This window comes from Desmodus rotundus, chromosome 10, assembly GCF_022682495.2.
Source record: "Desmodus rotundus isolate HL8 chromosome 10, HLdesRot8A.1, whole genome shotgun sequence".
Lineage (NCBI taxonomy): Eukaryota > Metazoa > Chordata > Mammalia > Chiroptera > Phyllostomidae > Desmodus > Desmodus rotundus.
Window position 1 is genome coordinate 13,117,266 of NC_071396.1, and position 12,757 is coordinate 13,130,022.

Below are 12,757 nucleotides of genomic sequence, written 5' to 3' on the forward strand. Positions count from 1 at the left end.
CTGGCAGGGGGCGAGGTGGGTTGGTGGAGAGAAGGAGAAGAGAGCCTTCAGCTCAGGTGCAGCCCACGCGCCCTCTTCTAGAAAGCACTGCTTAAGCAGAGTCCTTGGAAAAGGAGCTGGTCACTGGGGAACCTGGGAGGCACCTGGGCAACCACAGCTGGCTCTCAGCCTCAACAGAGTCAGCTCAGACAAGCCAACCCAGTGTAGGACTGTCACAGGCATTTCTGAAATTCAGCAGGAGCCAGAAAAGCCCCTATCACCACCAGGTTCCCTAGCCTTGGAGCCTTGAAGATGTGTAGACAGGGAAACATGGAGTTCTCCAGATCCTGGGCAGAAGTCCTGTGCTGGGCCAGGGCTATGACCTCCCACCCACCTCAGAAGCCTGCTGGGGGGTCGCCCTGGGCCTGAGCACCCCCTTCAGAGCCCAGTCCCCGCCCTGGGGATGTGCTGGGGGACTGCCACTCTGTGGGGAGGGGGTGGCTCACCTTGCTGCTGCCCCCTCGTCGCCGCTGCAGCCGCTCGACGTCGTCGATTTCATAGACTTTAATCTCAAAAGGTTCCCCGAGGCCCCTCTGGGTGCTGCGCAAGGGGCCATCCACCCAGCGGACGCTGGCACTGCCTGTGGGCTTCCTCACGGGGGAGGGGGTGTCGAGAGACAGCGCGGGTACGAGCCTCCGTCTCTGAGAACCTGGAGGGGATTAAGCCCAAAGTTCGTCTTTTTAATTTCCATCTTTTAAACGGATTTTTTTCTGATGCCAGCAGTGGGACCCCAACAGGCACCCCGGCATCTGCGGCAGAGCTAAATCTGAAACGCTCCAGCCTCCCACCCCGCACCTCCACCCTCACTCCCTGAAGCTGGCATGGGGACTTCACCTCCAGACGCGGAGCCAGGCCCCGCCGCACCTTCGAGCCACCTGCAGCCTCCACCTGTGAGACCATGCATGCGTGCACCAATACACATGCATCCACACACATGCTCACGCACCAGAACACACAGACCAGAGCTGTGAGCCTTGCTGGACAGGCCCTCAGCATGGATGCGTGTTATAATGAGATCCAAAAGTTGTTCGTTTTAGGGGAAAAGGTCCTAGTGTTTGGGAGTGTAGCGGCAGGAGTCCCAGGAAACACTTCCCTTGCTTGCAACAGTAAGGACATCGAGGGACTGAGTGACACAGGTGAAGGAACTAAGCAGCACAAGTCGGCAGCTACAAAGCAGTCATGGGGAGGTAAGTGCAGCACGGGGAATGCAGACGGTAATACTGTAACGAGCACATGTGGCGCCAGGTGGGCACAGGAAACACGGCGGGGTCACGTCATGAATTGCACGCATGTCTAACTGCTGTGCTGTAAACCCAAAACTAATGCACAGTAACACTGAACGTAAACGGCACCCGTGCACAGGCACCTCGGGTTTTCCGAGAGAGTGGTTACCGGTGCATCAGTTCCACGGATGAACTGACATCACCCAGTTCTGGTGCCGGCCACTGAGGCCCCCTCCCCTTGTCTCCTGCAGAGGTGACTGAGAGCCTTGCTGGGGACGGGGCAGGGACAGTACTCAGATGACGGGAAATGGACTTGGATGCTGCAGAGGCGCTTCAGAGGGAGCAGCGGTGCCCACAGCCACGCCATCCCTGGGAGAGGACTGACAGACCACAGGGCCCTGGTCTGGGTCCCACACGGATGTAATTTCTTGGGCTCACCACACATGCGCCACCATCTCCACCTGTGAAGCAGAGGCTCCTCGCTCTCCGCAGATCCCAGTCTCTGCCAGTGCCCACTGCCTTCCAGGTGCTGTGGGGGCGGCAGCTCAGCCCGGCGGGAGTGGCGTGGGGCCCCATGGACACAGCCCGAACCAGCCTGCTCCTCCTCCCTGATCACCCCCTGCTCCTCAGCCCAGGACTCTGCCCAGATGGACAGAGGTCACGGATGTAGAAAGACACTGATGCTGACAACTGCCAGCATGGCTCTGCTGCATGAAGTGGCCCCGGCCAGACCTGAGAAAGTCAACACTGGTACTTTAAGGAAACTTCCAACCAGCCTTCCCCTCACCCCCAACCAGAAGCTGAGCCCCCTGCACCTGCCACTCCTACCTTGGCTGCCAACTGTGTGGATTAAGAGGGACCACTGACCAGTCACAGCCCATCTGTCTGTCCTCTCCAGCACTGGTTCTGACATTGGGCCTGACATCGCTCAAGTCCAGACAGACGTGGCACCCTGAGTTGGAAGATGCTGCCTCTTCTTCAGATGTCAGGAGACACCCGAGTGCTGAGGCCTGTCAGCCCTCCTCACAGGGAATGTGCTTGTCCAGCCCACCCCCAAGAGCCCACACCAGCCCAGACTCAGGTGTGGGCACCAGGAGGATGGCACTCGGGAAGCACAGAGCACGAGCGTAAGAGGAACTACTGACATCAGAGATGACAGGTGGGGAGAGTGAACCTGTGTGATCTTCCTGACCCACAGGAGCCAGATCCACGGCCTCCCAGAGGCAGGGCGATGCCGGCTGGCCTGGCTGCTGTGGGGTTTTCACTGGAAGGTGAACTGTTTCCCAGCTGGGGATGAGACAGAGCAGGTGCCTGGGCTCCAGAGATCTCTAGGCAGAACCGTAAGACTACAACGCAGCTGGAAAATTCCGGAAAAATCCAGCGATATTGCACGTTGTGGTGGAACGCGTCTACTCACGTGTGCGCGGTGACGGAGGTGAAAACAAACGCGATCACGGCTTGTTGTGTAAAGCCCAGCACGCAGGGTTGTGCGCAGCACGTGACGCGTGGTGGTAAACGGCGGTGTCACTGGTTCCCGCGTGTGCTCTGGTGTGCTCTTACCATCGGTATCTTAGAGCACACGCTTTTTACTCTCATGAAAAAGCTGGCAGCAGCCTCGTACGTCTCGTGTTTGCGTGTCTTTTAACTGCGTTATTTTCTCCCGTGCTTGATTTAATCTCGGTGGTTTCGCACGGGCTGTGCAGGCTGGTGGCCTCGGAGCACTAGGCTGGACCACGCAGCCGGTGAGTGGTGGGCTGTGCTGCCTGGGGGTGTGGGGGTGTGGGGTGCGTGCTGACCTTGGCACAGCGGCACGATCACCTAACCACACGTTTCTCAGAACGTCTCCCCATCAAGCAGCACAGGACTGCACGGTAATTCTTACAGCTGCTCTGTGTTCAAGGTGCAGCCTGACATGGGCTCCATTTTATCTCTGTCACCACATCCAATAAGAACATCTCCCTGTGGCTTTAGTCTCACTCCGTGGCCCACAGGCCACACTCCTGCTGCCCAAGCCTGTGCGCCCATCACAGCCTCGGCCTACGGTGCCTGTGTATCCCTAGGCCCAAGCTCGATCCGTGTCCCCGCAGCTTCCCTCCCTCTCAACACTCGGCAGTGCACCCCGGTTCGCGGTTCTCCGATCCACACTTTCTGTCCCTTATCTCCGACCAGAGCACAGGCTTCTCACAGAAACCTGTCTTCTCGGCTGCCTGCCCCTGCACCGTTGCACCTGGAACTGCCCTGTCACGAAGCTCTAAAAATGCGAAGAACAGGCCTGGTCACTACTCAACAACTGAAAATAATGAGACCGTGGATCGCCTTAGGGGAGGGAAGTCATGCTACCGCCAACGTTCTCTGTATTACCTGGATCACTGCCTGCGACATGGGCATCAGAGAGGCCACAGCAGTTCTCTGCCAACCCCTCACTTCACTTCTTATGTGAGCTGATGGCGCCCCGAGAGGAAAGGTGTGCCTGAAAAGTCACACAGTGTAGAAGCCCACGTCCCCTGCTCTCGAGCTTGGCCTTCCCACTGCGCCACGCTGCGGCCCATGGAGCAAGCCCGATTCCCCGCCCTGTGCGCCCACGTGCACCACAACGCACTCGGAGAGCTCACGGTTCTCTTCCTAGACTTACGTCTCTAGCTCACTTTCACTAAGTAACCAAAACCTTAAAATTCTCCACGTTCAAAAGCGCTCCCTGATAAAGGGTGGCCGCCTGTCTCCTCAGAAACCCCAACATCTCCACTGACATGAAATCCACCTGTGTAGCCAGGAATGTCCTTTGTGGAGTCTTATGGCTTCTCTTAAAGACGCTGCTTTTGATTTATGCTGATCACGTCCGGCAGCCAGCATTTCTCTTAATAATGATAAATAAGCGAGACAAGGTCGCCAGACCTGAGAGGAGCGCATCTCGGCCGCCACATCCACTTTGGAGCGGGGTTGACGGCGGCGGCTCCTCGCCGAGGCCCAGTGTCCTCGGCACTCGATACTAAATCCCATCTCTGGCACCTAGCCTGGCGATTCATTGTGCACATTTTCCTTCAATAGCCCGTAAAGGGTCTATGAAAGGAGGGGACACTGGAGCAAGGACATTGCTGGGCCCGTGGTCCACTCTCAGGCAGTTACTTTACAGTTTTTCCTCTGCTCGACTCCCACATAACAACCAGACCAAAAATGCAAGTCTTGAAAAACGAGAAGATACTGACAGAATGAAATGGATTGGTAGATTCGAGCCACTTAAGAGTACGTAAAAGCCTTCTGCAACACGCAAAACACGTGGCCACATGGCACACATCACACAATCAGTAATTGGGATGTTGACGACCAAGACTGGTGTTGGCTCACTGAGTGTGTGTGGGGGGGAGGAAATCATATTGGGTTGGTCAAAAAGTCCGTTATTTCCATAAAATAAAAGACACATTTTTCATTTTCACCAGTGACATTGATCTGGATACTTCGAGCATGTCGGCTATCTCCCGCTATTGGCTGCTAGCAGGTGGAGGCCAGGGGTGCTGGTGAACATCTCCCAGTACATGGGACGGCCCACAGCACAGCATTATTTGGTCAGAATGTCAGTAGTGCCAAGACACTTCGTCAGTCACAGCACCTTCTCCATGCATCGCACAAATCATTTTTTGCATTTCAGTTGCATTTGCACCTTTCTTGAAATAATCAAGTACAATATGCCGAAAATGTTGCTTATTTTCTTCCATCTTCCATATTAAAATGGCTGCACAAAAATTCACCAATTTTGTCAAGTGTTTTTTTTTTTTTAAACGCACCCTGATAGAACAGCTGTCACAATACAATCTAACAAAATTGTTTTAAATACAGACAACTAAGTGCTACCAGCATCGTCCTATGGAAAAGAACAATGGACTTTTGGGCCAGCCCAGTATTTCAGGCCCTGTTGGCTTCTGCGCCACTGGGTCAGGAGGACGGTCACTCTGGCCACTAGCAGAGCAGCCTGGGCTGGGCGGGGGGGGGGGGGGGGGGGGGGGGAGCATGGAGGAACGGGCAGCCTCATCCCCACAGCTGCTGAGTGCGGAGTAGGCGCTGCTGGCTGCCTGGCCCCGCCTTTCATCGTAAGCCCTATTTGATGCCCAAACCATAGGTCCGTTTTTACAGTGACAACCTCCATGCCATGTCCCCAGCCGAGGCCTGCAGGTGACAGGCTGTGGGGCAAGGAGAGGCCAGGTGTCAATCCCCTGGCCTGGGTGCCCCTTGCCACCCGAACAGCGGGCAGCAGTGGGGTCCCGGCCCTCTGTTGTCCCCGTGCCCAGTGCCTACCTGAATTGGGGCGTTTCTTTGGGGTCTTGAGGCTGCGGCACCTGCCGCCCACGGAGCTGCTGTTCTCGCTCATGGAGTCCTGGGCAGAGGACGCGCTGCCTGTGGCCTCGCTGTCGCGCATCATGCTCTCGTAGCCGCTGCTGCCGCCGCTGTGGTAGAACAGCGCCGTCTTGCCCATGGCCGGGGGCAGCTCCCCGCTCAGCACGCTGCTGTTGTCACTGCCGTGGCCGCTGCTGCAGCGATGCGGCTTCCGTGGCGGTGTGACCTTGCTGTAGGGTGATGGCAGCAGGGGTGCAGCCGCTGGCTTGTCATCGGGGCCCCCAACGCGCTCCTCATCAGGCCCGGCCCGCGGCTGCAAGGCCCGGGGCCCTGTGCTGCTCTGGAGCAGCTCAGAGATGCGCCCGTTCACTGCACGCAGTGGCAGCTTGGCGGCCAAGCCCGAGCCCCGGCTCCGGCTCAGTGACTGCGTGGACCAGGACATGTGCTTCCCGCTCGGGGCCGGGGTGGTGCTCTGACCCACTGACTGCGGCAGGGACTTGGTGGAGAAGCTGAGCGTCTTGGTGGTGGAGGTGGACAGGCTGCGCGCTTTGGGACTGGCCAGGAGCAGCTTGCTCACAGCTGAGATCTTGGACTGGCTGGCCTTGGGCGAAGCCCCGGCCGACTGTGGAGTGCCCGGGTTGGTCAGCGAGGCGCCCACACTGCGGCCCAGGCTCCTCCCTGCGCGGGGCATGGTGCTGTCCTTGCCGGCGTGCAGCCGGGAGCTCATGGAGGACAGGCTCTCCGCCCGCTCCAGTGAGAGGCATTCGTAGTGGCTGACGGTGGTCCGGCCAAGAGAGCTGGTCCTGTTGGCCAGCTGCTCCAGCTTGGCACTGAAGAGCTTGCTACTGCTGCTGGCGTCCTTCACCTTGCCACTGGGCTCATCCGGGAAGCCAGCCAGGAAGGGCACAGGCTGGTTCAAGGGGCTGCTGGTGCTGCTGCCGCCAGCACTGTGCTGGGGGCTGGCCCGGTTCTTCTGGTCCAAGCTGGACTTTCGGACCGGCGGCAGAGGCGGGGTGCCTTTGGGCCGAGCCAGGACACAGTGCTTGGGTGATGCCACCTTCCTCTCCAGGGTTGCCTTGGAGGACTGGCTGCCCGAAGTGGGACTAATGCTGCAGGTCTCGGGGACACAGTGGTAGAAAAGGCCGTCTGGCTCCTCCTGCCGGCTGGCTTTCTGGAAAGCCCTGGGAAGGCTGCTTGACTTCAGGCCTTTGCTGGGAGGCACGGGGGTCTGGGCGGCCCCGCCAGGCAGGGCCGTCTCACAGCCGTCTGCCACCCTCCTGAAGTTGTCGGTCCCCAGGGAGGCAGACACCTCACCACTGCTGCTGCTCAGCCTGTCGCCGGGGCTCGCCTTGCTGTCCTGCTCCTGCTCTGCTGCTGTCTCGGGCTTCTCAGGGCCTGTGGCCATCTCATACCTTGTCCCTTCTTCGCTGGGACACGCATCCTCTTTCTGTACCTCCTCCTCTCGTTTTAGCCACGGGTCCTCAAACGTCATCTCTTTCTTCGCTCTGCTTTCCTTTCTCTCCAGGGCCGGGGCTGCTTTGGGGTCAGCGGCAGTGGACACCTCAGGCTCCTGGACGTGCTGGGGGCCCATGGCGATGCAGGGGTAAACCGTGATGTTGGTCTTCATGGGGACGTACCCTTCGCAGCTGCTCAGATTGGCCGTATTGGAGATGGTGACCATGGCCTTGCCCAGGGTGGATATCTTGCAGCCTTTGATGGGGGTGGCTTTGTTGAAAGAGTCCTCCCCCATTTCAGACAAGATGAGCAAATTGTCAGGACTGGTCTGGGGCCTCTCTCGGCACACTACGGCGGTGCTCTGGAGGCCGCTGACGAGCTCCGAGGCCGGGGGCTCCGCCATGGCCTCCCCATGCCCAAAACAGGCCTGTGCTATGAAGCTGTGGCACGACTGCTCACCGTCACTGCCCGCGCTCATCTCGCTCAGCCAGGAGCTGATGGAGGACCGCCGGCTGCCCGCCTCCCGGCCCTTCTCATCCAGGTTCAGCTTTGGGAGTGGCAGGAACTGCGTGATGCTGACCTCGGAGACGGGCGCCACGCCAGAGTAGCACTCCAGGTCCTCGCTGATGCTGCCGATGATGCTGACGGGCCGCGAGCCCGAGGCCAGGGCCTGCACGGAGCAGTCGCTGTTGAAGCTGATGATGCTGGTGGGGCGGCCGCTGTCCAGGACCCCGCTGATGGTCAGCTCCTCCACCAGCGTGAACACCAGCTCGTCCTCGCCGTTCAGCTCTAGCGGCTGCTGCACCGTCACGGTCGTGGTGCTCACGAGCTCCTTCTTCGAGTCCGCAGGCGTGGCTGCCTGACTCTCATACTCAGCTGGGGCCTCAGGGAACCCTTCGCTCCCAGCAGACATGGACTTCTTCAAAATCTGGGGGCTCATTCCAACCGGGGGGGTGCGCACCTCAGGCTGCGGCAGAGACTCGCCGGCCACTGTGCCGGGGTCCTTGTTCGAGGGCGGCAGCGGGGCAGGAGAGGGCAGGACGCCTTTCTGGGTGTAGACCTTGCACCTCTGGGCAGGGGAGCTGGCTGGCTTGTACTCAGAGGTCTTGGACAGGCTGGCAACGCCCAGCCGGGGGGAGCCCATGGGCCTGGGCTTGCCCTCCACAAACCCGCAGGAGTTCAGGCTCTCACGGCTGCTCTGGAGGCTGGGGCTCTGCACGAGCTGGGAGGTGGTGTGCTGGCTGCTGCTGCTGCTGCTGCCAGGGATGCTCCTGGGTGAGGCTGGGGCATGGTTGCCGGGGAGGGTGGCAGCGGGGACCGGGGAGGGGTTCCTGGGCACCCTGGAGGCCGGGGGGTCAGCGCCTTCTCTGTCAGTTGCCTGGCCGTCTGCCCCATTGTCTTCCTTATCAGACTCACAGAGCAGGGTGGCCCCAGCCGTGGGGCCCAACGGGGGACACTTGCTGGCCTGCTCTGCCCCGAACTGGGCAGGCAGCTCCTCGAACGGAAACGGACTGGGTTCCTCGCTGCCGTCGATGCAGTCCAGCCTCTCCTGCAGCTCGGCGAAGGTGTTGCACTTCAAGCAGTCCCTCTCCGGCTTGCGGGCCACGGCCTCTCCGGCCTCCATGGGCCGGCTGTCACCCCTGCTCTTCTGCAGGGCTGGCACAATGGGGACAAAGTCGGGGGGGCCCTCGTTGTCAGTGAGCTCCTTGTCCGAGAGCGCCGCGCCGTTGGGCCCAATGTAGATGACTGTGTCGCAGGACTGCTCACTGCTGGAGGAGTAGTCGGGGTCACTGGACAGGTGAGGCACAGCGAAGTCGGGGTCCACCGCAGCCCTGGCGTGGAAGGGCCTCAGCTGGGTGGGCCTGCGCATCCGGCCTTCTTCGCAGGAGCTCTCTCCCCCAGAGGAGCTTGACGTGTACTGAGGGCAAGAGGAAAGCAGTCAGTATGGGCAGCTTCTGGGACACGCTCCCCCGGAGCCCACTCTGCCGGTTGGACGCAGGCTCTCCGGGCCCCCCCCAACCCCGGGCCACGCCCCCCCAGCCCCAGCTGACCTCCCTGCGGGGTCAGTGCACCCTGCTTTCCACATCACAGCCACATGGGCAGGGGGTGACCCCCATGTGGCACATGGGGAAACAGAGGCTGCTCGTGAGAGGAAGTGTCCAGCCCAGGCCCTGTCTGAGCTCCTAAGTCACTGGGGCACTGGGTACCACAGAACACTGGTTGGAAAACGTTGTGTTAGATTTTTTAAAAAGCTACAAAAAGGAGGGGGAGAAAGCCCCACCCATGGCCAGCTGGCCCTGGGTCAGAGTGACCACCACCTCGAACACTTTCTCATGCCACCCCTGTCTTGGCGTGACCTCTGCCTCAGAAGATGAGCCCAGTGGTTTCTAGCAGATTCGTAGCACCAGCCAGAACCGGCGAATTCACAGGGCAGAACTCAGCAACCTGAAAAAGCCTCCTGGAAATGCAGGGGATGTGGGGCCACGTGGGCAGGGAATTAATCTTCTTGGGGGTCACCCACTCGAAAGACACAGGACACGGTCTTGTCTACATCAGACCAAGGCTGGTGAGAGACACTGTACTCCCTGCCCTTCCCACATGTCCCTTCTCAAGGCAGCGATGCATTCGAACTGTGTGAAGTAGACGGACCAGCACTCTTGGCTAGGGTCCAGGCAGGATGACCGGGAAAAGCACCCTTGGTGGGGACTGGAAGTGACTTCCCTCTGCAGCAGCACGAAGCGCCTCCTGCCCCCAGGTGGACACTGCATACCCGTGGCCCTGCCATCGGGGACCAGAGGCACTGGTTGGGCTTTTCCCGACTCAGCTCCCACAAGGCTCCTCCGTCAGCGCACCCCCAGCGGGCTCCTCACCTTCGTTTTCTTCTTCTTCATCCGCAGGACCCGCGAGGCGATCTGCACGGTGGACAGGGTCTCGGCGTAGCTGCCGGCGGCGGCCGAGACATGCGCGATCATGGTGGTGCGGCAGTTCACGTTGCCCAGGGACTCCCGCAGCAGCATGGTCAGCTTGCTCTCCCTGCGGGCGGAGCGGGAGGGGGCCTCGTCAGCAGCCACGCATTGCCTTGGCCTTCAGGCCTCGGCGTGGCTGTAGGAGGCAGGCAGGGGCCTTTTCTGTGCCTTTGTACAATGGCAGACAGTTGAACAACACAGCCTAGCACAGGGCCATCTGCAGTCGGCAGCTGCACTAGTGATTCGAACTCCAAGGACAGAGTGCATGCAAAACACCCCCTCGGCACCCCTGGGCTGGCTGCGATGTGCGTCCCTGTGAGTCTGTGTGCGCACACGGCATTGCACACAATGAGGCCTGGGGACAGAAGTGAGAGGGAGGCGGCTTGTGACCGACGACTCAGCGTGCTGTCGGCAAACATGGGTGCGAGTTCCAGCACACGGGACATCCCCGCCACAGAAAGCAGCGCCGCAGCCCTGACCTGGCCCTGGACGTCTTCATGCTCATAATACCAGCAAAGTTCCTTCTGCCAGAGAGTTGCAAACACTTTACCGCTGTTGGCTCTTAACTCTCGTATTTGTACAGAGTAGTAATAAAGGTGCTCCTATTCCTGATAAGTGGCGAAACAGATGTAGGCCTCAGCAAATAAAAAAATCAGCAACAGAATGCAGAACATTCTAGAAAAACCTCCCATAGGGGCTTTGCAGATGCTGTGGGGAGGAGCCAAGGCCCAGGGGTTTACAGACTGTGTTTCTAAGCTCTTTAAAAACTGACCAGGAGTGGTGGCTCCTGTTTTTCCATTCCTCTGCTTGTCCCAACATTCTGCCGGCCTGGCTTCTGAAAGGCTCTGCTTGCGTCGCCCTCAACCCACTGCCTCTCAATGGCCGCCAAATGTCACTTCACCTCTGCAGCCTCCCAGGAGGCCGAGGGCCGAGGCAGCCTCTTTGTTCCCCTTGCCCTGTGTTCACATCTGTGCCTTGTGTCACATCAGGGGAGAGGGGCCTGTTCCTCCATCTGTGTTCCCGTCGGGCTGTCAGTCAGATGCCCCTGCACAGCTCCCTGGAGAGGGGCTGCCCAGCACGCAGACTCGGTGTGAGACGCAGGCCGCCGTCAGCCGAGATTAGAGCCTGGAAATGGGGAAGGCATTTCACACGTGACCTGTGTCGCCCTTTGGGGAGGAAAGGCTGGCCTGAGAGCGATAGTTCTTCCTTTCCATCTGGGACCAATTAAGGTGTCAGTTTGGGGCTGCCGGGCTCACTCTGGCTCAGTTCCAGTGTGAGTTAAAAATATATCAGGGTTTCTCTTCAAGCAAAAGAATCAGTGGTAAAAGTGATGGGAGGAGAGTATTACAGCTGAATGCTTATGTCTTCCCCAAATTCAAATGCTGAAGTCCTACCCCCAGTGTGACGGTGTTCGGAGACAGGGCCTTTGGGAGGTGATGATGGGGAGGCCTCTGTGAACTGGACTGGTGCCCTTGGGAACAAGACCCCAAAGTGCCCCCTCGCCCCTTCCGCTGTGTGAGGTCACGGCAACAAGGTGGCCATCCATGAGCCACGGGGCGGGTCCTCACCACACACGGAATCTGCCAGAGCCTGATCTGGGACATCCCAGACTCCAGCACCGTGAGAGATAATTTCTGTTGTTGAAGCTGCCCGGTCTGTGGTGGTGTGTTATGCCAGCCCAAACTGAGACAGAACGGCAAGGTGGGGGTGGAAGGGATGTGGAGGAGGAAGGCAGCCTGGCTGTAAACATGTAACTCCTCTCCAAAGGAATCCAGAGGGATGTCACAGACCAGCCAGCACTGACGCCCAGACGGGGAAGTCAAGGCCCAGTCCTGGCAGGCATTTTCGGCGAAGACACTGGACCTGCGTGAGCCTTGGGCTCTGTCTTCCATGTGAGGAGTGGAAGACAGACTACGTGAGGGTCAAGCTGTGACCCCATGCAGCCGGTTGTCAGTGCCCGTGGTGGCTACGGTCTACGCAGTCTCCGTGGTCACCGGATGCTGAGCACAGGGCCATGGCTCCCAGGAAACACGTGGCCGTGGTTCCTGAGGGCCTCTGGTCACACTGTCCCGTCAGGTGACCACACATAACCTTGCTTCGTCTGCGTTTCTGTTTCAAGACTCCTTATTTAATACACATTTCTCACAAAGAACGAATTGCAGGCACTCGTTTCTTCATAACAACACACCAGCCGAGAAGGGCGTCACCTTTCCCTGACTGTGGGCACCGTGACCATAAATGCCCGTGGCCTTCAGCCTCTCCGCGACACTGTCCGCTGCCCTGTGAGTGTGCGGACACCCCGGCCACTTCCCACGGCTTCCTCGTGCCCTGTACATGTGACCGCGGCACTTCGGGCCAGCCCGCGGTCCGGGTCAGCGGCTTGCCTCTTCCTCTCTGGCTGCGCCGTACTGTCCCTTCTCTGACATTACATTCACACCAGCAGCCGGATGAGGCCTTGCTAGCGCACGGATTTCCTCCGTGAGGCACGCTGCAGACAGCGCTGTGGTTCTGGGCTATTTTAAACAGTGACGTCACCAACAAAAGTTCACAATCGCACAAAAAATGGGGCACGGCACAGACCCTGAGAAGGACACTTGTTTTCAGGAAGAGAGGGGGAGTAAGAGGGCAGAAGCATCGCCTCGCTCAGCCTCCAGTGGGGACATGTCTCTGGGGCAAGTCAAAGACTTCGCCACTGCCCTCGTCTGTGATGACAGATGGGGCACGGCCACTGGTTTGGGGTCACAGATA

General features: G+C 59.3%; 1 protein-coding gene across 3 annotated transcripts in view; it reads right to left on the reverse strand.

The window, feature by feature from the left end:
• The window catches only part of KIF26B (kinesin family member 26B), a 397,293-nt gene that overhangs the window by 3,128 nt on the left and 381,408 nt on the right, over positions 1–12,757 (reverse strand). For all 3 annotated transcript variants that reach the window (XM_053912426.1, XM_053912425.1, XM_045184416.2), the window contains 3 exons: positions 9,914–10,076; positions 5,550–8,961; positions 486–688 (listed from right to left, as the gene is read on the reverse strand). In XM_053912426.1, the coding sequence (XP_053768401.1) occupies positions 486–688; positions 5,550–8,961; positions 9,914–10,076 (3,778 nt within the window). The remainder of the gene's footprint in view (positions 1–485; positions 689–5,549; positions 8,962–9,913; positions 10,077–12,757) is intronic.